This window comes from Desmodus rotundus, chromosome 2 (assembly GCF_022682495.2).
Source record: "Desmodus rotundus isolate HL8 chromosome 2, HLdesRot8A.1, whole genome shotgun sequence".
NCBI classification, from domain to species: Eukaryota; Metazoa; Chordata; class Mammalia; order Chiroptera; family Phyllostomidae; genus Desmodus; species Desmodus rotundus.
The window spans coordinates 8,755,091-8,779,411 of NC_071388.1; the positions used below are offsets into that span (position 1 = coordinate 8,755,091).

Here is a 24,321-nt window from a genome sequence, read left to right on the forward strand (position 1 = left end):
AGGAGGCCAAGCTTATGAAAGGAGGGAGGGTTGGATGCCAAGGAATGCCAAAAAGGCCCAGGCCCTGGGCATCTTCCTCCTGCCGTGGGGCCTTCGGCAAGACCCCAACTGGAGAGTGAGAAGCGGTGCCCGGTCCCACACCCTCATGGCTGGGGCTCTGTGTGGATCGCCTGTGTCCTTCGCCCCCTTGAAGCATCACTCCTGGGCCCTCTGTGTCTCTATCACAGTCTGTGGCTGCAGGGCCTGCTCTCTGGGGACCTCCCCTCCCCATCATTCTGTTGGTGCCCTCCATGGTCTCGGCTGGTGGAGCCTGTTATCTCTCCCTTGTTTTACTCCCCCATTTTGGTGGGGGAGTAAACCACTGGATACCTTCCAGTGCTTTCCTGGGCAAGGAGGCCACTTGTCTCAGTGGAGATATCCGTACCGGCCACGGCTGTTATGGGAGGAGGTGCTCACAGCAAGGGTCTGGCTGCCATCCCTTCCCTTTTCAGATGCTTTCAGGCTCCGCCCTCTTGTCTCCCAGCCTCCAGGTGCTGGAGATGGCAAAGTCCACTGCCGTCCATGTTCCAAGACTGTGTGAGCCGGGCGTCCCCACCCCTGGAAGCTTTTGTTGGATCTTCTTATCCCAAGTGATGTTCCCTGTGTTCCCTGTGTGGTTCGTTCTTCATCCATTGTGCTGGGAACTGGGCAGGTCCTCTCAGTCTGCAAAGTCATGTCTTTTAGCCTGGGACAGTTTCTTGAGTTATTTCCTCTGTTTTCTCTTTCCTTTCTGGACCTATCACTAGTCAGATATTAGAATCCAAGATGCTCAAAGAATTGCAAGCACAAGAAACATGAAAAATATATCACAATGCATGATTTCTAAAACAATATTGAAAATGAACAAAGATCGAGAACACACTTTCTGATTCAAAGCATATTACAAAGCTACAATAATGAAAACTGTGTAGTACTGGCTTATAGATAAACATACAGACCAGTGGAATAGAACTGAGAGTCTAGAAGTAAACCCATACATTTATGGCCAGCTGATTTTCAGCAAGAGTGCCAAGACCAGTCAATGGGGAAAGAATGTTTCTTCAATGAATGGATACAAATGGATACCCACATGTAAAAGGATGAAGTTGGACCCCTACCTCACACCATGTATAAAAATTAAAATGAGCTAAGTTTGAGCTAAAAGTATAAAACTCAAAAAACAAGAGCACATTTTCATTACCTTGGACTGGACAATGAGTTCCTAGGTAGCATTCCAAAAGAAAAACAAAAGAAGAAATAGATAAATTACACATCATCAAAATGGAAAACTGTTGTGCCCCAAAGTTTTATCAAGAAAGGACAAAGACACCCAGCAGAGTGGGAGAAGATTCCTGTAACTCAGCATTCTGATAGGGGTCTAGTTCCAGAATATATGAGGAATCCCTACAACCGGGCAGCAAAAGATAACCCACTTTAAAAACAGCCAAAGGACCTGCATAGACATTTCTCCAAAACAGGTACACAAACAAAAGGAAGCCCAGTATCACTGGTCACCAGGGAAAGGCAAATCAAAACCATGAGATGCCACATCACACCCACTACCATAACTATTTTTTAAAAAAAGGAAATTAAGTGTTGACAAGGACAAGGAGAAACTGGAACATCTGTGCACTGCTTGTGGGAATATAACATGGCACAGCTACTGCGGGCCAGTGTGGCAGTTCCTGTAAACGTTAACCACAGAATTATCACACGGCCCCGCAATTCAGCCCTGGGGTCTACACCCCAAATTATTGAGAACAGTCATTCAAACAAATGTGTGTATATCGATGTTCGCAGCAGCACAATTCACAACAGCCAGCGAGTAGAAGCAACCTAAGTGTCCATCAACTGGGGAGTGGAGTGTTAGCCATAAAAAGAAACAAAGTTCTGACACCTGCTGCAGAACGAACCCTGAAAACATGCTAAGTGAAATAAGCCAGACACAAGGCCACAGACGGTATGATCCCATTTATCTGAAATGTCTCAAATAGGTGAATCCATATAGACAGGAGGCAGATTAGTGGTTGCCAGGAGAGGGGGGCGAGGAATGACTGCTGAAGGGGATGGGAAAATGTTCTGGGACTTGACAGAGGAGGTGGCTGTACAGTATCTTGAATGTAATAAACGCCCCTGAACTGTACATTTAAAATCTGTTCATTTTAGGTATGTGAATTTCACCTCAATTTAAAACCCTGAACACTCAAGCTCCGCTAACCAAACCCGCCCCACGCAGACAGCGCTGCCGCGAGAGGGTCACTGAACCGATCCACGCTTCCTGGGCCTCCCTCTGCTGCTCCCCGTTCTGGCTTCTCTGGAAAAGGCACTTCCTTCTGCCTTCAGTCCACTCTGGCCCCATCATTGCATGGGGTTCATCAACCCGGCTAAGTTCCCCTTCATGTGATTTCCTTGTTGAAACATTTTAAGAGAAAGTTAAAGAAAAGCACATTCTACTCACCCAAGGGACAAGTATTAATAAAAGGGAAATGAACATTTCCACTGGCCTCCGGCCGAGCCTCCTACCCCTGCTCCTTGCTGCCCCTAGCAGTGGGGCGCTGCCCAGCACTGGTGGCTGGAAGGCACACGGCTTGTCAGTTAGCATTTGTGAGAGCAAAAGAGCGGGCAGCGGGCAGGGAGTCAGAGCTGGGCCGCGGCCCCGCCAGCTCTGGGTTCCGAGGCTCTTGCTGACTTTGTCTTCCGGTCCCGCTCCCGGGCAGCCACGAAGTTCAGCAGGTCAATGGCAGTGACAACCCCGAACACCATCTGCCTCTTACTGGACTGCCCATGGCTGTGGTCTGAGGAGGGAACAAGGCAGTGGTTAAAGGCACCTCTGCACGGAGCCACGCCCGCCCCAGGCACTCTGAGAGGCTGAACCACAAAATGTGGGCCCCGGGAATCAGCTGGGAGCCTGCCCCAGAGTCTGCAGCACCTGGCCACGTCCACGGAAGCCCAACAATAGAGGCTTTCTTCCTCCGACAGGAGCCACCTGGGCGGGGCTGCAGAAAGCAGGGCGGTGCCCTCTCTGAACCATGCCCACTGGCCATGTGCCCAGGGGCCTCACTGAGTGAGAGCAGCCTAAGGGTCTGTGTGGGTGCCCGAGGCTCGAGTCTCAGCATGAAATTGCACCACCAAGCACGCCCACGAGCTGCATCAGCTCACACTGCTGGCCTCTAACTGTCCTCAAACCCGTGCCGCGCTCTCGGGCTCAGGATGAATGCCAGCCCCCTGGAGAGCAGGGGTGGTTGAGATGGCTCAGCGTGAGTGGAATGCTCAGCCCAGATTTGGCCAAACATCATTCTGGGTGTTTCTTGATGAGATCAACCTCTGACCCAGTAGCCCGAGAAAAGCAGGTTGCCCTCCCTGGTGTGGGTGGGCCTCACCCACTCAGTCGAAGGCCTCAATGGGACAAAAAGGCTGGTGTTCCCCAAGGAAGAAGGGACTTTCTCAGCCTTTGGGCTCCAACTGAAACACTGGGGCTTCCAGGGTCTCGAGTCTGCCCACTCCACCTGCCAAATGAGTCACGTGAGCCAGTCCCTCTAACAGATCTCTCCACATGCACACACCCCACGGGATGTTTCTCGGGACAGCCCTGACACAGTCGCCATGAAGCACCAAGAGCCAGGAAGCACTGAGGGATGGCAGGAAGTGCCCAGGCCACGTTTTATCCCTCCAGACCCCATCCCAGCGACTCCAGGGCCATCTGTCCCTAGGCTAGGGGAGCAGGAGACACAGAGGAGCCAGGCACCCTGCTGGCCTCCTCAGAGCACCTCAGGAGAAACCAAGGGAGGCCCAGAGGAGACCAGCTACCCACATTTCAGGGACTGCTAGGCAAGGTGGCACTTAGGAGGAGCGCGGCCTCCGCAGGGGAGGGCAGTGTGTGCAGCCCCTGCCACCTGGCCCTCCAGACCCTCGGGCACAGCAGGTCGGCCCCCTCTGTAAAGGGCCAGGGTCTCCATTACGACCGCGCGGCTCTGCCAACAGCATGAGGCAGCCAAGGACACACTATCCAGTGTAGCTGTGCCCAAGGACACTCCACTTGTGGGCCCTGACATTGGAACTAACTCACATTATTAGGGGGTGGGGGGGCGGGGTTCAATTACAACAAATGTGAGACAAAGAGGAAGAACCTGCCCCTCCAAGCTCTGGGGTCTGGGCGCCCGGGCGCCCGGACGCCCTCCTCTGCCCTCGGAGCCATGGTCCCGACAGCAGAGCCATTTCCGAGGGGGGGACAGCCGGCGTACATACCTGCAGGCCCCCCCACCACTCCTGCCAAGGCCTGGTCCTGTGCTGTGGAGCCAAGGACAGGAGAGGGGTTAGACTTGGCCACCCAGGCCCTGATGGCCCTCAGCTGGGGGTGGGGGCGGGGCAGGCTCCAGGGCACTCCCAATTCTCATGATTTCTGCAACCTTCACCCTCGTGGGCACCCAGGCCTGGCCCACAGAGGGGTTCCCTCTGAGAACCGTGCCCCAGGCTGGGAGCGGCTAAAGGTCCACACTGCTGACTCCCACATGCTTGTGTGGGGCACCAGGGCCTCGCTGCCCAGTGCCCGGCAGGGCTCCACTGCCCCCACCCCGCCCCCAGCCCCACTCACACTGGATCTGCTCGTGGACCACCAGGGCGAAGTGGTCCAACTCCAGGATGTGCGAGAGCATGCCCAGCGGGTCCATCAGGCGGATCTGGAAGAGAAGCCGTGGTCAGTGCTCACCGGGGTGGGGCCAGGCAGGCTCGCCACAGGAAGGAGCATGAGGCAACAGGAGAGGTGGTGTCGCTCAACAAGCTTCCTCTGCAGCCTTTTGCAGATGTAGAACAACGCAGGACTCAGAGGCCGACAGGGCGCACAGAAATACACAGTGGGCGAGCCATCGGCCGGGAAAAGCCACAGGAATATTCCGTTCGTATCGCTGTGAAGGAGCCCGTGAGAAAGGCTGCCCACGTGGGGATTCCAATTCCCAGACATTCTGGAGAAGGGAAAACGCCCCCTTGCGCAGATAGCACGGCGCCCCGCCTCCAGGGACAGAAGTGGGCCTTGCCGCCCACTGCTCCAGAGAACCGGCGCTCACCTGTTTGAACTGCTTGTAGATGACTTTGCGAACTTGGTCAGACGGCTGCACCTTCCCCGCGAGCAGGCATGACAGCATGTTCCCCAAGGTCACCATCCCCAGGATCGCCCTGGGGAAGGCGGGGGAAGGGTCAGGGGAGGGGAGACAGCAGAGCACGCCCCCAGCCGCCCTCTCTCGGCAGTGTGGTCTCTGGCCGATTGTGGGATTCCCCCTAGAATTCAACACCTATTTGCGGAGAGCACACACGTGGCAGGAAGACAGTGGTGACCAGATGCCCTGCCCTGGACCTGCCCATCCAATGCGGGCAGACAGTACACCAACAAGTCCTTGGGGGACCTCCATCTGACCGTGTCACAGTGTTCTGGGACATGGGACTTCTAGTGCTAGAACTGGGACAGTCCCAGGAGAACCGGGACAGTTGGTCACTGGGGCGTCCAGCCCCTCCACTGAGACCTCTCCTCAGAGCGAGGCCAGGGACCGCCCGCTGCCTCCTGTGCTCATACTGTGCGCAGTGTGGTGGGACACGAGGGTCAACACAGCCAGCCCCCCGCCCCGGCCAGTGCTCGGGGACATGATGTCCAGTGGGTGTGGTCTGATGCTCTGGACATTCCTCTGCAAAGTGACTAAGGTCAGCCCTGTCCGGGAGTGTGGCTGAGACTGACCCCGACTCATCCACCACAGGTGCCTGGTCGAAGCCCTTCTCTCGCAGGATCTCGATGGTGTGCTCACAGGTGACCGTGGGCAGCACTGTCAGTGGCGCGGACAGGCTCAGCTCCTGAACTGTGAGGTGCCACCACCTGAGGGAAGGGAGCGGGGCAGGTGGGAGTCAAGGACACTCGGACACAATGGCGTGTCTAGGGGACACAGGGAGACCGTGGGGACGACCAGCCAGGTGTGGGACAGCCCAAGCGCCCCAGGTCGCAGGGACGGTGCTCCGCAGGTGGTCCCAGGGTGCGGTCCCGCTCAGAAGCGTCCTCACCAGGGCTTCTTCACTGAGATGTCCTCCTCCTTCAGGAAGCGCTTCTGCAGCATCCACTTGTCGCTCAGGAACTTGGACCTGCAGGCGTCAGGAGGTCAGCAGGGCCGGGCGGAGGGTCTCACCACTGTCTGCGCTCACACCAAGGGGCACAGTTCCCACAGAAAGCCCAGTACTGCCCTGGCCACATGGCTCAGTGGGTTGAACGTCATCCCGCAAAGCCAAAGGTCGCCGGTTGGATTCCTGGGTCAGGGCTCACATGTGGGTTGCAGAGCAGTGGGGCAGAGGCCTTCTTAGGGTGCTGCGTCCTTGCCCTCCCTCAGCTGGTGCATCAGGCCCAGAGGTCTCACATGAGCAATGGGGCTATGGGGGCACTGCCGGTGCGGGGTCCTGCCAGGCTCGTGGGCACTGCCACCACGGTCCTGCATTGTGTTTAAACGCATCCAGAAGACCCCAGATGTGGACACGGCAGGCAGGGGAAACATGGGCCCCTGAGATGCAGAGGGGAGCCGTGGCCCAGGAGGGCCGGAGCAGAGCCTGCAGGGCCCCTCGATCCCAGCCCTGCTGTCAGATCTCCGGAGATGCCACAGAGCAACGGCTGCAGCCCCGAGTGGGGAAGGGGGCCGGGGAAGGACAGGACTTGTGGGGGGAGCTTCTTACATGTAGTTCCGGACGGAGTCAGGCAGAATCACCACACAGCGCTGGCCCTCCCGCAGCTCCTGGGCCACCTTCACGGCCACCGCCATGGCACTGCCAGAACTGCCACCTGCCAAGAGGGCTGGCGTCAGATCTGCCAGTGTCAGGGGGAAGTGAGCAGGCAGGAGCCTTGTCCCATTGCCTGGCCGTGGAGGCCCTCGTGATGCACACCCTCCAGCTTCTCCCAGCCCCACTGATGGCCCCAGCTTGGGACCCCACTGATGGGGAGCCCCCACCCCAAGGGCAATGCTGGTCTTGACTGAAAACCCTGCGTCCCGAGCTCGCTGGCCCTGAAACACATGTGCACCAATGCCAGCGCTGCCAGGTCACCACTTAGGGGCCACATGCTGGTCCCCACTGCTGACTTTTCCCCAAGAGCGCAAAGCCAACAGCTGCTGCTTTTGTGTCAAGCTGTGTCCCCATTCCCTTCTCAGGGTTTCATGCCACGCCCCAGCCTCAGCGAGGTCGTTACACAAAGAAAACAGAGCAGGGGCCCGGGAACATTGACCCAGAGCCACGGCCGCCCTGTGGAAGGGCGCTCCTGCCTCCCTGTGAAGTGGCCGTCAATCTGGAGGACAGGCCAGCGGACCTCCTAAAGGTCCAGGGCAGACGGATGGCATGCGGGGAAGCTTCGCAGCCTCGGAAGGAGGGTGGCCTTTACCGTGTGGACTGGAAGCTGGCAGAGGCTAGTGCCCACCAGTCCTTCGCACCCCGCTGCCGCCCCACTCACCACACAGCAGCCCCTCCTGCGCGATCAGCATGCGGGCGAAGGCGAAGGACTCCTGGTCGTTGCACTTGAACCACTTGTCCACCACCTGCAGGCAGGGCCCAGACCGCCTGCTCTAGGGGGCGCTCAGGCAGTGCACGGTGGGGGGCGGGGAGCCCACAGCTGTGTTGGCAACTTCAGACAGCCTCAGTCCAGGTGGCTGCGACCCTCAACAGACATAGCCTGGCCCCTGCTCTGGGGTCTGAGACTCCTGTCTACAGACCTGGAACTTTCTACCTTTCCCTGGGGCAATGCATTCTGCACGTGGCAGTGAAAACCGCCTGCTGGCTCTGGCCGAACGGCCATATGTCCTGCAGGCTGGGCTCTACACCACCCAACTGAAGCCCCTTATTGGGTCCTTAGAACGAGCCTGTTCTGGGGTCCTTACCTCACCCATGTTCTCCTTGCTTACCCGCGCGAACCCCCTCCCTTGGCAGGGGCCTCATCTGTGCACGTGGGTCAAAGCCAAACCTTCTGGAGTCTTTGCCCAGCAAGGTCACATCAAGTACTTGGATATGTGCAGGATGCTATCTGCTATTGACCTTCGAGACTACATCTCTTCTACCTGCTACATGCAGTCGTGTTTCTGCCCCTCCCTCAGCAGGAAAGCCAGGCCGGGAGCCTGTGGTCAGCCAGGCGTGCAGACGCGCAAGCTGGTTAAAGGGCAAGCCCTGAGGGCTGGAACCGGTCACCAGGGCCCCACCTACCGACCGGTCCAGCACCGTGGGGATGAAGTCATAGCCGATCCCTTCCACCTCGTAGGCTGTCACCTCCGTCCGGTTCAGCTCCTCGGGCTCCGCGAGGATGGAGCCTTCGGGATCCACCCCAATGATCTACAGAGGGGGCAGCATTAGGGCCCATGTCCAGCAAGTCTCATCTGGATGAGCCCAGCTATCACCGATGGTCAAGACCGGACTAACGGGCGGGTGCCCACTAACAATCTGCCAGTGGGTTTCGGGTCTCGTTCCCTGCTCCCGGCTCAGAACCCAGAAGCCTCAGGGTTGTGATAATCCTAACTCAAGGGGACAGCGGCGGGGGGTGGGGGGGGGGAGTGGTTTCTAAGAAGCTCCTCCTGCACAGAACGTCCTGGGACAGCCCCGACACATTGCCGCAGGGGACAGCCACAGCCTTGAGAACAAGGGGCAGTGCTGGGCACTGACAGCTTCCTGGCCAGCAGGGAGAGGGGGGCGGATGGAGGGAGGAAGGGGGCTCAGCACCACCAGCAGGTATTTCTGTGAGCCCCGCCACAGTCCACTCAACTCCAAACCCCGTGCCCTCCCTGCCTCTCAGAGCCCAGATGGGGCGGACGCAGGACCTGAACCTGAGAGCTCAGAGCTTCTTAGTGGTCCCTGGCGGCACCCAAACTGACTCCCACCCCCAGCTCACTGGATTGTTGGGTTCCTCTGTGTAACCGGCAAGGCCAGAAACCTCCCTCTCCTCCCCTCCCCTCCCCTGCCCCAGCAGCCCCGGGTCGCTCACTTTGCATCCAGGGCACTTCTCCTTTAGCTTCCTGGCGATGCCCGTGATGGTGCCCCCTGTGCCCGCTGAAGCCACCAGCATGTCCAGCTTCCCTGATGGGGGAGAAGCCACGTCAGGAAGAACATTCTAAAAATAAGTGAAAACACACTCGACCCAAATGAAGGCGCGGTATCGAAAAAGGTCAAAAGAAAAACCACTCTCCAGTTGCCACAGCTTCCCATCACCACTATCTTTAGGAAGCGCGCTGCCACTGGGGCACAGTGAGCTTCGCTCGGGTCTTTGCTAAAGGACACTCGGCCCCTGAATCTCTGTTTGGTGTAAAGCCTGTCTGGAAGTGCGGGAAGGACAGACATGGTGGCTGCCAGGGGGACGGGACACAGGGGGGCTCCTCACGAGGTACCTTCCTACGCTGTTTGGTTTTGGGCACTGCGAACAAGTGAACTGGCTGACGAAGGACAGACCCCATCGCTCCGGCTCAGCTCGGAAACCCCCTGGGCTCTGCCGCTGCCCCGCGCTGGCCCAGGCATCCCGCAGACAGGTTTGTGCAGGCTCCGCGCCAAGGCAGGGGCTCCGTTTGCCAAATGAGAGCATTCTCACACATAAAACCTGGGTGAGCACAGGCCTGCACCTCGCTGCCTGGCTCCCGGGCATGGAACGAGGCTGCACTTAAGCCAGTGCCAAGCCCAGACTCTAAACAGGAAATGTTCCGAGAGCCTCACGTCCGTATAGACGTCCGGAAGCTAATCGCTGACATCCGCACCCAGGCTCTGGACATGAGAAAGCCTGAGTATGGAATTCAATGCCCAAGTCAGGGCTTGATGCCCAGTGCCATTCGGCAATGTGAAGCCCCAGTTGTGAGCCCAGCACCAGCCCAGGACACGTTTGCTCCCCACATGCAGGAGCTTCTGCAGCTCTGGAGGACAGATTGCTGGGTAGACAAATGCCACTGTGTGATCTATTTGGTGTTTAGGAGAGGCACACACAAAGTCCAAGACAGCACGCCAGAAGGAGGGGAACAGCTGTAGAGAAGTGCACATTTCAGAGAGAGGTGGCATTTGATCTGGGTTTAGAAGGATGAACAGGAGCTCACCAAGGAGGGGTGGGTGACGTGCATACTCCCAGGCAACCAGGGAGGGGCAGTGAAATGCACGGAGGGGTCGGGGTGGAAGTACGCACCGTCGCACTGCTGCAGGATCTCCTCGGCCGTGCTGTCATAGTGGGCCACGGGGTTGTTGGCGTTGCGGTACTGTGCGGGGGGACAGCAAAGGGGCTGTGAGGGCAGGGCAAGGACACTGAAGTGGCAGCAGCCACAGGGCATCCGGCAAACAGGCAAATAAGCTCAGTGCAAGCCAGAGGGGGCTCCAGCAGCTCAGGGAAGAGGGGCCGACGGCACAGGCAGTTTTAGGGGCCCCGGCAGACAGAAAACATCAAACCCAGCCCTTTACAAGATGCGGCTTCTGAATTAACCCAGGAGCAAAATCAGTGAGGCAGAAGAGCTTCCAGTAAAAAACGTATTTATGTGTTTTATGCCTGCAGAGAGCATCCAGGCATAAAACACGAAGGGCACTGCCACCCAGTGTGACGAGCTGAGCCTAACACAGAGCCAAAGGCTGGGCCACACTGGAGGCCCTGCCCGGCCGGAAGTCAGCAACCACGTGCCACTCACTGTGTCAGCCTCTGCAGCCCCCACTCCTGCTGCACACGTGGCACCACCCCCATACAGATGCCCCCAGGCGTGCCCCACCTCGAGGAGTCCACGCTCGGAGTGCACACCACCCCAGCCCCGAACCTCACCTGGTCCAGGATGTGAGAATTGGGGATCTCGTTCTTCAGCCTCCATGCCACCCCCACATGTGACTCGGGGGAGTCGAACCTGGCACTGGTGGGCGTCCTCACAATCTCAGCCCCCAGGGCCCGCAGCACGTCCACCTGCAAAGAAAAAGAGCCTTTCCCCACCTGCCAGGCCTCCCAAACTGGGGCAGGGGGCCTGGGAGACAGCCCGCCGCCGGCCTACCTTCTCTGAGCTCATCTTCTCTGGCATCACGATGATGCAGCGATAGCCCTTCACTGCGGCGGCCAGGGCCAGCCCGATCCCTGCGGACAGCACACAGGCGCCCGGTGAGGCCCTGCCGTGCACCTGCAGCCCCCGCCTGGGAGGCCAGAGACAAGCCCCAAAAGCCCAAGGAGAGGGTACTGTGGACTCCCAAAAGCCCTGCATGGTCCCTCTCTGCCATCAGGGACAAGAGAGAGATGAAGTACAAGGCAAGTGTGCTCACGGGGAGAAAAGCTGGGGCACAAACACAAGCTCCAATCCCTCAGCTTTTGCTGGGTGCCAACACCATGTCCCGGGCACTCAGGGCAGCAGCAGGGAGAGCAAGCGTTGTGGGCTGGCCGTGCATGCACGTGGTCCTTCAGGGAAAGGCAGAGTGGCCCGGAAGGCAGGCAGAGGTCAGCAGGGCGGCCTCTTTCCTGGTTCCAGAGGGGCCAGGGCCACTGTCCAGAGGACAGAACATCAAGCCAAAGAGGATTACCGTTGAGTCTTAAGACCCAATGGGCCCTGGCTGGTGTGGCTTAGTGGACTGAGCGCCTGCCTCTAAACCAAAGGGTTCCCGGTTCGATTCCCAGTCAGGGCACATGCCTGGGCTGTGGGCCAAGGCCCCCAGTTGGGGGTGTGCATGAGGCAACCAATCAATGTTTCTCTCCTTCTCTTTCTCCCTACCATTCCCCTCTCTCTAATAAATAAATAAAACCTTTAAAAAATAATAATAAAAAGACCCAACAGCATTTGCCAAGCTAGGTTTCAGACTTGCTAGGGACCTGCCACCCCTCCCTCTTTCCTGTTTCTCCCTTTGCAAGGGGGGAAGTCTGTCCAGTTCCTGGCCCACCACTGTATTCTGGAAGCACACCCCCATCTGGTTTCACACATTCGAAGCTGGAAAGCAACCTGCCTCAGGACGAATCTGCCTCGAGTCACATCTGACTTAGATGAGACCCTGGACTGCAGAGTGGGTGCTGGAGGGAGTCCAGACCCACTGGGGCTGCTGGGATGCAGTGAACATGTTTTGCACGTGAGAAGGACATGGGGTTTGGGGGCCAGACGGCAGAGTGTCACGGGCTGCACTGTGTCCTCCAAAATCCCCATGTTGAAGTCCCAACCCCTCGTCTCAGAGAGTGACGGCATTTGGAGATGGGTCTTTGAAGGGGTCAGGACGGCTAAACGAGGTCGCTGGGTGGCCCCTAATCCCATGTGACTGGTGTCCTAAGAAGAGGAGATGAGGGCACAGACGCACAGAGAGGGGACGCCCGTGTGAAGACACAGGGGGAGGACAGCCGTCCACGTGCCAAGGAGCCAGGCCTCAGGAGGCCCAGCCCAGGGAAGGCTGAGGGCGGAGTGCAGTCGCCAGGGCTGGAGGGAACACGCGTGTTGATTAAGCCGCCTGCCTGTGGCATTTGCTATGGCAGCTACAGGAAACGAAGGTGGGTCTTTACTCGCAGGCGCAGCTGCTCCCCTGAGCATCAGACATCAGCAAGGCGGGCCGGACTGTAAGGCATCAGAGGAAGCAGGAACTATCACAGGTGCGGCGCGCATGTGTGCTCAGTGAACTGCGGGGGAAGAGGCCACCGGCCAGGCCGGCACACACAGCTGCGGTCACCCTGGCCAGGCAACCCTGGCTTGTCCCAGCACGCACCTGTGTTCCCGGACGTCGGCTCGATGATGGTGTCCCCGGGCTTCAGGGTCCCAGCCCGCTCGGCCTCCTCAACCATGCGCAGGCTGATGCGGTCCTTCACGCTCCCACCCGCGTTGAAGAACTCGCACTTGGCCACTAGGAGCCAGAGACGAGTCGTGAGACGGGAATAGGCCCCTGACCCCTACCTGATCCCTGCTGTCTGCCTGCCCTCCCCCGCTGCCTCCACTACCTGACCCGATGTGTAAACTGGCCCCTCTCCACGCCCACCACCACCAAAGCTGCAGGCATTCTTCCCACCTGCCAGAGACCAACAGCAACCCCGAGGGAAGGAGCCCCAGCCGGGTGGATGGCTCACAGTCCCAACAGGAGCTTGCTGGGTGTGCAGCAGTCAGCTGATTTGAGCCCCTCGTATCCCAGAAGGCCTGGCCTTGCCCTGCGGCCCCTGCTGGACAACCTGATGCCCCGAAGCCACAGCCTCCGGTCACACTCCCAACCAGGACCCAAAACCCGCCACGCCCACCTCTCATCACCTGCCCCTGGAGACACCCTTGCCCAGCGCCACAGGCTCTCCACTGTTCTCGCTGCCCAGCGAACACGCTGTCCTTCCAGTGCCGAGACCTCTGCTCGGCTCTTTCCTTAAGACCACTCCCTCCCATCTCCTAAAAGTATATACTGTTCATAAAAGAGGGAGATGCCGCACCAAACGGCACCTGAAGACCCTGCGCCAGCCTACAACACTCGCAGCGCAACCTCTGACCTAGCGTGTCCCGGTTTCTGAAATCCCACCTCTGTGTGGATGTCGTCCCCTAGAGCCAGGGGAGGCCCCTGCTGGGACCATGTGTGGATATATGTGTGTGTGTGTGTGTGTGTGTGTGTGTGTGTGTGATGGTGTGTGTGCATGTGTGTGCATGGGCATGTGGTAGGGGGGCCCCCAGAAGCCTAACTGCTGAGCAGTCCCGTGCCCTGGGACCCTCCTAGGTCTTACACTTGAACCATCGCGTTAGGTCACTCCAACTAGCCTGAGGGAAGGCCAGCACCAGAGGAGGGATCAGAGCGGGCAGCTGACAGCCTCCCCGGCTTGTCCACGTGTGACACGGGCACACTGAAACCCACTCTGGGGCTGCCGCCAAGCTTGGGTGCAGCGGGCCCCCAGCCCCTTACCTGAGGAAAGAGCGCAGAGCGGCCTGGGCTGTGGGGTCTGCAGGGCCGCCCTTTGCTTCTTAGAGAATTCCTTCCCCAGAGGGGAGCAGGGGGCTCAGTTGGTGACGCCCTCCTGTGTCAGCCACACAGCCTTGGTCCTCCCCTGGGTGGGGCCCCTTCCTCAAGGCCTGCTTCCCCCTTGATGCCACCTGCCCCTCAGGCTCACCCCACCCCAGGGTGCCTGGTCCCCCTCGAGGGTATATGCATCTGCTGTTTGCTCTGTGACAGAGCGCCAGCTCCACCTGGGCTGCTGCCCTGCAGACAGTGACAGAGACCCCCCAGCCCCTGTGCACCTACAAACCCCCTCCTGCCGAGCGGCCCCTTTCCCAAACGACAGATGAGACTCGGGGAGGACCCCCTTGTTTGCATAGGGCGAGGCCAGACACAGCCCCCACATTCCCACTCTTGTCTTATAAGTGACAGACAAACGGTCTGTCCCTACAAAACCAGCCGAACGCTGAGATAACCACTCCCTGCCCAGGTGAGGACTGAGACCCTCGTCACAAAAACCATCCCCGGAGTCACACTGCCCCATCAGCAGGTTCCTACCCCTCCACAGAAAAATTGAAGACCGAACTCTGCTCCTGGGCTCGGGCCCCCTCCTGCACTGTCCAGGGTGCACAGTCTCCTTCCCAGCTCAGGTCTACCCGTGACGCCTGCCCGAGCTGGCCTCCCGGGGCTCCACACGCTCCCTCCATCACCCTCAGGCCTCAGCTCACAGGTCCCCTCCTCTCTGACACCAGCTCCAGAGCAGCCCACCTGGTCACCCTCTAGCACATTCTTCCCGATCTTACCCGACCCAGTGTCAGTCATTCATTAACCCCACGGGGGTCTAAGGGGCCCATCCGGCACCCCAGCCCAGGGAGCCGCCGCCGTTGGAGCGTGGGACAGAGGAAGCAGGTACTCACGGAGCTCACACTTCAGGCCGAAGTTCTTCCCGATCTTATTGATTCTCACCATGGGGGTATCTCCAATTTTCTTCAGGACATCTGGCAAGATTTTGGGGGGTTTTGCCCTAAAACAGAGGAGTCCATGATTACTCAGAAAAACAAAACGGTACCAGCCTTAGCATTCCAGCACACTCTTTAAAATAATTCAAAGAACTGGCTTTAATGAGGGACCTGGGCGGTGGCGACACAAATCTGCACACAGGACAAAAGGTCACTGTCCCTCCATCCCCGACACATCCCTAAAAACCTATGAGATGCACTATGTCCATCTTAGTGAACAGTCAGCTGCACCGACGTCACTGCCCAGGTTTGACAGTACACTGCAGAACTTGGGGCGCCCCGGGGGACTGCGGCCCGGGCTCCCTCCTGTTCTTTCTCCAGAGGGACCCGGTGTGGTGAGCAGGCAGGAGGCAGGGCTGCTAACTGATTAGTCTTTGCCTTCAAGTAGATAGTGAGTTTTGTCAACAAAGCTTTCCTTTGGGGGAAAATGCGAAAGAAAGAGAGAGACAGAGAGAAAGACAAAGCACTATAGTAATGTAAGATGCCACCGATGGGCAGCTAGGTGAAGGGGACATAGGACATGCCACTGTTAAATCATTTCCAAGTACAAAAGTTATTGTTTCCAAGTCAACAAAAGTTGACTTTGCAACAATAGGTCCAAGCCCACCCTTTCCAAAAGTCTTCCCCAGGGACCTTCAATTCCTTTCCTGTTTCTACATCTGACCACGCACCTCCCCCTCCGCCCCCCACCTCCTTTTCTTCTCTTTGATCAGAAAACCGCTGTGACCCCAGAGCGGAGCCCCTCAGACTGCCCGGTGGTCGACCAGGCAGCGACAGTGACTGAGGAGCCCCTGGCATCACTCAGAAAGTGTCGGGCACAGGTGCTGTGAGGCATGGTGCTCGGGACAAGAGAACAAAGACCTCGGGCCGGTCACTCTGTCCTCGGATCAGGGTCAGGACCAACTCCCAGGTGGACCTCCAGCCCGTGTGGGATTTCCTTCTCACGGACCACCTGTCTGCCTTCATGTGCCCAAGACTGGCCCTGTCCCCAGACGGTCTCCACCTGCCAAGCCGGCGGGGGAGACAGCATTCGGGTGTGTGCGAACCAGGACACGGGCACTTCCTGTGGCCACGTTTCCTCCTCGCCATCGGGGACTGGTGCTCACCCAATACCCAGCCAGGCACATGCACAATGGCCTGGGTTTCAAGAAATGAAATAGCTTCCTACACCCTGGGGTTTCTAATGTCCCCTCCGAGGTCCTCAGGCTGCTGTGAGCCCTCATCACCAGCTCGGAGCCCATTAAACACCAAGACTCCTGGCCCCACCCCCCAGGGGGTGGCCCAGCTCTGCAGGGGTCCTGAGACAGGTGACAGATGCTGCATTCCCCTCACCCCCTGGGGGCCCAAACAGGCAGCAAGCTCACATCCAACTGCTTCCTTCCACTGTGGCAGGGAGCTGGAAGGAACGGTCACGCCAGAGGCAGGGTGTCAGGGTGAAGGGAGAACCTGGGCCGGGGGCAAAGGGCTCCTGACCCCATTTGGGAGGCCAGGTTCTTCGGGCCACGCTGGGAGTTGATTCATTCATTAGTTAAAGTGTAGGCTGGACAGAGGTAAACACCTGCATGGTCACATGGGAGAGGGACTGGAGGGCAGGGGGGGTGGCTGAGTCACACTGGACCCGAGGGGATTGTGGCAGCGGCCAGAGGAGGCTGAGGCCCACCCCCCACCAGGCAGGGGGTAGTGGGCAGGCCAAGAACCATGGTCCAGTGTCCTCCTAATAGAGAGACCGAGCCCAGCTCCCTCACAGCCGGGACATGAACTGGGACCAGCGGTGCAGGGTTCTGAGCTTCAGGACGGGACAGCAACCCCTTCAGTGTTCTTACCGCGGGGTAAGCAGGCCCGGATGTGAGGTGCAGGGGTAATGCTGCCTCACCATCTGGAGAGGACAGAGTCCTTTCCGCCCCAAGACTCAGGGTTAGGTCACCCAGCCCTCGGGAGCCCAGGTCCCTCTCGCCTGCCAACCCCCGGCAGCCACACCCCTGCCTCACCCCAGCTTTCACCCACTGCTCGGTTCGGTTTAGTTTGTTTTGTTATTTTCTGGCTTGGTTTGTTTTGGCACGAGAGTTCATCCTGTCTGGCCAGCAGCCACCTTGGCCTCCAAAGCGCTCAGCACTGAGATATGTTTAATGCGTGCAGCTTCTGGGTTTGTAAATTTCCATTCCCACCTATTGACCCCCAGAGACAAGCGCAGCCTTCTCTCCACCCCCCAGTTCTGATTTTAAAATCAATAATCATGAATGTCGGTGTAGGAGTTTATACAGAATGAGAATCAAACATCTAAAAGGCATAGTCTTTGACTCTGGGGGATTATACTGTGAAAATAAAGATAATCCTAAAATTTAGTGAGCTCGATTCAAGTTTCACAATGGGGTGGGGACGCTGTCTTTCTTTCCGCTTCACCCCTGACAGATCTCAGGCACCTAGAGCAGGGCACAAAATGTAGTAGGTGCTTCACACAGATGTACTGACTGCACGAACGTGTCGTGGTTTCTACCGCAGTTATTCAGAACGAGATAACTGCTTCCTCGAAATCCCACTGGAGGGCTTAAAAAATTATGGTTTATTCCTCCAACAGTCTCTGTCCAGCTTCGAAAAGAGCCCGCTGTCGAAAACTAGTCCACGACCAGGAGAAATGCGTGTGACTTAGAGTTCAGTAGAAAGGTGCTAACCCTAATTGCTGCAATTATGCACTGGGTTAATAATTTAACCCAGTGAGTGTGCCGCCCACGGACCTGGGTTAGAAACTTCCCTCTACCCGCACTCCCGGCGCGTGGCTAGGGCACCTCCATTTATGTATTCAGCCTCTACTCTCACTGGGCACTGACTTAGGTGCTGGGCTGCAGTGCAAACGAGCCTTGGCCTCTCTGAGCCTTGGTGGCCTCATATACAAAGCGCCCCCATCCTGCAGCTCACCGGCCATCACAGTGATTACGAGTGGGGGGGGGTGCAGTCTCCTCCCCTCCAGGTAACAGAGGAACCACCACGTGACCGTAAACAGGGACTTACAAGGCAGTGTGGTGATGAGGGGACTCAGTGATGGGCCTGCCCAGCTTCCAGGAGCACCTGCTGGGGGTGTCTGGCCGGATCCACAGGCGGTCCTTGCTGTCCTTGTCCTTCGGAGGCCCCTGCTCTGGGCTCCCTTTCGCTGAGTGTGCCCCTGACATGTGGGGACACCCTGCCGCCCCCTCTTCGGCTTGGGGTGTCTCAGAAGGCATGCTGCGACCTATTGGAGGGATGGGGAAGAGAAGTCACCTGCTGAGGCCACTCTCAAATGCTGCAGAAGAGCCTGCGCTGCGGCTGCTGGGCCTGGCCTCTCATCCGCCACCTCTGGGCGTGGGGCTGCACTCATTCCCACAGCTCAGCAAGACCAGGCATAGATCCAGGCCCCCAGTGCTCTGGACAAGTCTGGCGGTTTCTCAAAAGGTTAACCACAGAGCTGCCTACCAGGTGACCCCCACAACTCTACTCCTAGGCATCTATTCAAAAAACAGAAACATATTTGCACACCGCATTCATAATAGCACTATTCGCAGCAGTCAAAATGGGCAGACAAAGCAAGTGTCCATTAATGAATGAATGGATATGCTCGTTCAAAATGTGCGACATCCATACCTGAATGTTATTTGGCCAAACCCAGCTGGTAAGTGGAACAGAGCCTTCCCTCTGTCATTGCCGGTCTGCAGGGAGGTGATTCTTCCATCTTGCAGAAGCCCCCACCCCAAGTCGTAGACCTCCTTCCCCACCCCACCCCTACTGTCTAGAGGTGAACAGCCTGGCATTGCCCTGACCAGTGGGTGCTCACTGGGTCGCTGGACTGGCCACAATCCCATGGAGACTCGGCCCCAGCAAGGTGCAGGCCTCTCCTTCTTGGCGCCTTGCCTCACCCTGGGGCAACCTCCAGAAAGGTAAGGAGCTGCTGGGAACACAGATCGAAATCGATCTGGTCGGCAGAACCCAAAGGCACGCTGCTTGGCTACCGGGTCCGAACTCACAGGCTCTGGCCCGCATTACCTGGCTCAGCTGCCAGCGGCTACAACAGGCTGACTAGCGCTCTTTCCACAAGACCCTCCTGAGGTCATGGTGCTTGCAACGGCACCCCGCACTAGCGCACTGGTCAGCCAGAAGGGGTACGGTTAGGGCCAAGGGTGAGGGCCGTAGTAAACTCTTCTTTTGAAGTAAGAATTTCCAGGTGGGAGATGGAGGCACTCCACTGAATCTGGACACGGTCGGGTCATAATCGTGAAGCCAGATCGTACCCGCCCCGCTCCCACCCCTGACGCCGTGCCCCAGCAGGGCTCTGCGAGCCCCATGCTCCCTACCCTTCACGGGCACGCAACTCGACTGCCGCTCACGCAGCTACATTGACATTTATCCCCACCCTATGCAACTGGCAGAAAGGAAAAATGTGCGAAACAGCCATTTCCCATCGAGAATGCGGAGAAAAATCAATGATGGGCACCATTACAGCTCACCTCCCCGTAATTCCCTCCCAGGTCCCAGCGTGGCGGTCCCAGGCTCGCGACCCCGAGTCCTCTGCAGCCCGCAGTTGGGGTGGGGTCCCGGGCCCACGAGCTCTGAACCCGCGGCTTCAGGACGGCCTGGATTGCGGGAGAGCGGGTCCCCAGAGCCAGGAGGGGTCGCCAGCCCAGCTCCGCCTCGTGCGGCTGCAGATGATGCAACTCCGGCGGGGGATGGGCGCCCCGGGACCCAGACGACCCCTCGGCCCAGGTCTGGGACGGGTCTGGGCCCAGCGGTGCTCACCTGGACCAAACGCGGGAAGGGGGCGTGTGGGGCACGTCCAGGCGCGGCGAGCGGCGGCCGGACACCTGCGACCCAAGGCCTCGAGCCGGGGCTGGCGGGCCTCGGAGCGATCCTGCGTCCGAGGGTGGCTAGAAGACGATTGGCTGAGAGGCGGGGGCGGAAGGCCAGCTCTCGACCAATCCCGAGGTGCTAAGCTCCAGGCCGCCGCCACGCCCGCGCGCCCCCGCGCCGCCCCGCCCCCCGTCTTTCCTCCGCCAACCACACTACCTGTCGGGGAGCCCAGCTCCCCCCATCCTGCCCCCGCCGCCGCCCGGCGGGTCGGGACCCGGCCGCCCCCAGACCCCGCCCATGCCCAGGGCCCTGCTCCCACCCCACCCCCCGAAAGTGCAGGCGCGGGCCGGACCCACGCCTCCCCGCCCCCACCCCCTCCCCGCCGGAGCAGCCTCGGGTGGGGGACCCGCTCCTCCCCGGACCCCGCGGCCCGGGGCTGTGTGTGCGCTCCACACTCGGTGTCCCGGTGCCGCTTCACTGCTTGGGTAACTGCTCGCTCTGCGCGGCGAAATAAGCATTTGTGTGAATGAAAACGTGCCGTCCGGAGAGGAGAAGGACTTGGAAGGATGAGCCTCGGCAAATATCCCGCCCTCGCGGCCCCTGTACCCGCGGCCTGGGGCCTACGCGCTCCTGCCCTAGGGTCTCGGGACCGCAGGGGCCGGAGGCGGCGGCGGCGCGACCCGCTCACAGCGAGCGCTCGGCACCTCGGCGCTGCACCGACGGCGGCGGGGGTCTTACCGGGATTTTTTCTGTCCCAGTGCCGAGACACACAAGCTTCGCCCGCCGGGCGCCCTCGTCCGCCCAGCGAGCGGACTCTCACTGGTCAGAGAAGGGACCCGAGCTCACTGAGACTAGGTCAGAAGTCACAAAAGCCCCTTAAATCAGATGTCACGCAGGTGGTCCCCATCAATGGACGCTGGGGCTGCCGGTCTGGAGGGGTCTGCGGACCACTGGAAGGCCAAACCTAACAGCAGTATTCCAAACGTGTGTGCCCTGGAGTCCTCCAGGTCTGAAGGGAGGACCCCTCCGCCTGAGTCTCTAGCACCTGACTAGTCAAGGGCGGTGCCTCCTGGTTTGGACACAGATGGTCGGCACATTGAGTCGCTCTGCTGAGCACCGGGTGCCTAGGTTCCGTCCAGATTTATTTAGCAAGCCCCTGCCACCTGCCCACGCTTGTCCCAGGCCCTGGATATAGAGCCCAACTGAGAGTACCAGGGGCTTCTTCCCTTGCGTTGTTTCTAAACTATCTAGGCTCGCCATTTTCAACCGGTGTGCCACAAGGGGTTTTAAAGCGTGCAGTACCTGACTATTTACTCAGGGATACTGACCTCTTTTCCCTCCGATTGTCAAATTAAATAATGGCAACAGCCATTCGGTGGGAATGACCTGTCCCGAACCATAAACATACAGGCCATATCATAGAGCTGCATCTTACTGGTCTCGTCGCATAATAAGGTTGCGCCTAATCAGTTCTCGCTGCCAGAAATCCGTACATACAAGCATAGGCACCTGACTTTTTTAAAGTCACTTTGGAGCAAGAAAGGTAGGTAACTACTATTATTGGTAGTAGTAAATCAATAAAAATTGTAATATTTTTGCCAGATCAGGAAAAACTGTACTTTTTGGAGTGCCGCAGAACTTGAGTAATTAGTTTGTGTGTGCCATGAGATGAGAAAGGCTGGACAGCACCGATCTGGGAGAAGGGGCTCAGCCAGAGAGCATTTGGGAATGAAACGTCCGCTAGTGAGAACTGGCATAAAGAGCCACAGAGCCAGAAATGTGGGAGGGGGACGGAAAGGTGAGCTAGTCTTAGGTCAGGGGCTCAGGAAAAGTCTCTCCTAATAGGTGACTTTAAGCGGAGACCTCAGGAGCCACACCTTGTTCTGGGGGAGGAATGTTCTAGGCATTGCCAATGCCTGGGCAGGAACCAACTCAGTCCTGGGTCAGAGGGGTCCCTGCAGTGAGGAGCAGGAGCGGCCTGAGAGGGTGGGAGGGGGCGGGGCCTGAGCACTGTAGGCCAGGATCTGGACTTCAGCCTCAATGACATGGGGCCCTTGGGGGTAGGGAATTTTTTTGTTTGTTTGTTTCTTTGCAATTGAGAGGGGAAGGTTAGGGAGAAAGAGAGGGAGAGAAACATCAGTGCATCGATGTGAGACAGAAACATCGATTAGTTATTTGTCTTCTCGTATGCGCCCTGACCAGACTGAACCTGCAACCCAGGCATGTGCCCTGACCAAGAATTGAACTGGCAACCTTTTGGTTTGTGGGACAACACCCAGACCACTGAGCCACACCGACCAGGTCTTGAGGTAGTTTTTGATCATGCTCTATATCATTTTATCTTGGCATAATTTCGGACTGTCACAAAAGTGGCAAAGAATTCCCAGATACTCACCCAGATTCCCAGATACTCACCCAGCTTCCCAAATGTTAAACTTTTTCTAATCCCTGAAATCTGTGCGTGTTACCTTATTTAAAACTAGGGTCTTTGAGGATATAATAAAGTTAAGGTGACATCAGACTGGAGTCCTCATAAAAAGAGGGAAATTTGGACACAGACACAGAGAGGAGAAGGACTTGTGACCACAGAGGCAGAGATTGGAGTCAGCTGGCCCAAGACAAGGATGTGGTGGTACCAGGAGCTGGAAGAGGCTGGAAGAAGCCCCCACCCAGCCCTCAGTGCTCAGGGGCAGCAAGGCTCTGCCTTGGCTTTGGACTTCTAGACTCCAGAAGTTTGTGGTAGTTGTAATGGCAGCCCATGTACTAAAATTTTGAAAGATTTTTGACACAATTTCAGACTGCCAGAAAAGTGGTAAGAATAATACAAAGAATTCCCAGAGGCCCTTCCAAATGTTCCATTTTTATTACATTTGCTTTACAGGTTTTTTCTCTCTTCCTCTATCTCTCTGTATGTGTTGGTGTGCGTATTATATGAATCTAAGTATCTATCATCTGTTTATGGTCTGCCTGTTTATTTTTTAAAATATATTTTACTTTATTTTTGATTTTAGAGAAAGGGGCAGGGGGAAGAAAAAGAGGGAAAGAAGCAGTGATGTGATCAGTTGCCTTCCATAAGCACCCCAGGGGACTGAACCTGCAAACCCAGGCATGTACCCTGACTGGGAATCGAACCAATACCCTTTGGTTTGTGGGACAGAGCCCAACCAACTGAGCCACACCAGCCAGAGCTCTATCTGCTTTTTTTTTCCTACACAGCTGAACGTAAGTTGCAGACGTGATGTCTCTTTATTCCTAAACACTTAAGCATGTATTTCCTAAAAATGAAACATTGTTTTCCATAAAATAAATTACAATAGACAATACAACTGTCAAAATCAAGACGCTAAGCTAAAACTGCTCTTTAAAAAGTCTTTTAAAAAACACACAAAAAATTAACATCATTTCAAAACTACGATCTAAACAACAGAGCCTACGTTGAGTTTGCCCGTCATCCCCATGGTGTCCTTTATAGCAAATCCCCGACCACGGGCCGCATGCAGTGGCCAGGTCTCCTTAGTCATTCTTTGCGATAAGGCACTGCCATTTTTGAAGTGTCCAGGCCGGGTCTTTGTGTCATGTTCCGGCGTGACAGAACCCAGGGGGTGCCCTGTCGCTGACTCCCATGACAGCCATGCTGAGTTTGTGCCTGCGACCTGTCCATCAGAGTGTCTTGTCTCTGGCAGGCACTGTTAACTTTGAACATTTGCTTTCTCCGCTGTAAAGTTACAATTTTAACTCTGTAATTGACAAGTGTTATGTGGGCAGATACTTTGAAACTATGTAAACACCCTTCCCAAGCTCACTCTCCAGTTGTAGCTTCCATTGATGATTTGTGTGTTTCTGAATCAATTTCCATTAAAATGGTGGTCAAGGGGTGACTTTCCTAATTCCATCATTCTTTCTACATTTATTATTGGGCATTCCACCAGGAGAGTTTTTCTTCTCCTTGATTCATTGCTCTAGTGACCTATTTATACCAGTGTGGATTCACAGACCATTTTAAGAGCATACATTTTACCATTGAAAGTGCATAATCCAATGGTGTTTAGTATACAAATAATATTTAGTATTCAGAGTTGTGCAATCACCACCACAATTTAACTTGAACCTTTTTGCCACTCCAAAAAGAAACCCTGTGTCTATCGGCAGTCCCTCCGCATCCCCTTGTGGTCTGGCAGCTGTAGGTAAACCACTCCTTTATCCTATTCATGTCAGGTGGATCCATGGAGTTTCACCTTATGAAGTAGGTCATACTGTTTGATTTTCAGAGATTTTACTTATTTATTTTTAGAGAGAGAGGAAGGGAGGGAGAAAGAGAGGGAGAGAAACATCAATGTATGGTTGCCTCTCGTGCACCGCCTACTGGGGACCTGGCCCACAACCCAGACATGTGACCTGACTGGGAATCGAACTGGAGACTTCTTGGTTTGCAGGCTGGTGCTCAATCCACTGAGCCATGCCAGCCAGGGCAAAATAGGTTATAATCTTTAACTACCATTCTTTTGATGCTAAAATGGCCCCAGGTCGGGGCTTAAGCTGGATCCTGTGTCTTTTTGTCATTTTCCCATCATCCTTTGAGCACCTCCTATTTGGGGCACCACGAGGTGTTTGAGAC

The 24,321-nt window shown here is 56.9% G+C and overlaps 1 protein-coding gene across 5 annotated transcripts; it reads right to left on the reverse strand.

Moving 5' to 3' along the window:
- Positions 1-1,974: 1,974 nt before the first annotated feature.
- CBS (cystathionine beta-synthase) lies at positions 1,975-20,709 on the reverse strand. 5 transcript variants are annotated; one of them, XM_053917434.2, is made up of 18 exons: positions 20,445-20,708; positions 19,656-19,783; positions 17,901-18,117; positions 14,793-14,899; positions 12,685-12,819; positions 11,010-11,089; positions 10,790-10,924; positions 10,172-10,241; positions 8,996-9,087; positions 8,224-8,349; positions 7,481-7,565; positions 6,715-6,820; positions 6,058-6,135; positions 5,741-5,875; positions 5,079-5,187; positions 4,610-4,694; positions 4,264-4,305; positions 1,975-2,813 (listed from the first exon to the last, which is right to left on the reverse strand). In XM_053917434.2, exons 3-18 carry the CDS (start codon positions 18,107-18,109, stop codon positions 2,656-2,658), a joined length of 1,752 nt encoding a protein of 583 aa, XP_053773409.1. In that variant the 5' UTR covers positions 18,110-18,117; positions 19,656-19,783; positions 20,445-20,708; the 3' UTR covers positions 1,975-2,655. The 5 variants fall into 5 exon arrangements, with proteins under 5 accessions (XP_053773409.1, XP_045052100.1, XP_053773412.1 ...); XM_045196165.3 differs by lacking the exon at positions 19,656-19,783 and having other exon boundaries at positions 20,445-20,709; XM_053917437.1 differs by lacking the exon at positions 20,445-20,708 and having other exon boundaries at positions 19,656-19,798.
- Between the last annotated feature and the right edge of the window lie 3,612 nt (positions 20,710-24,321).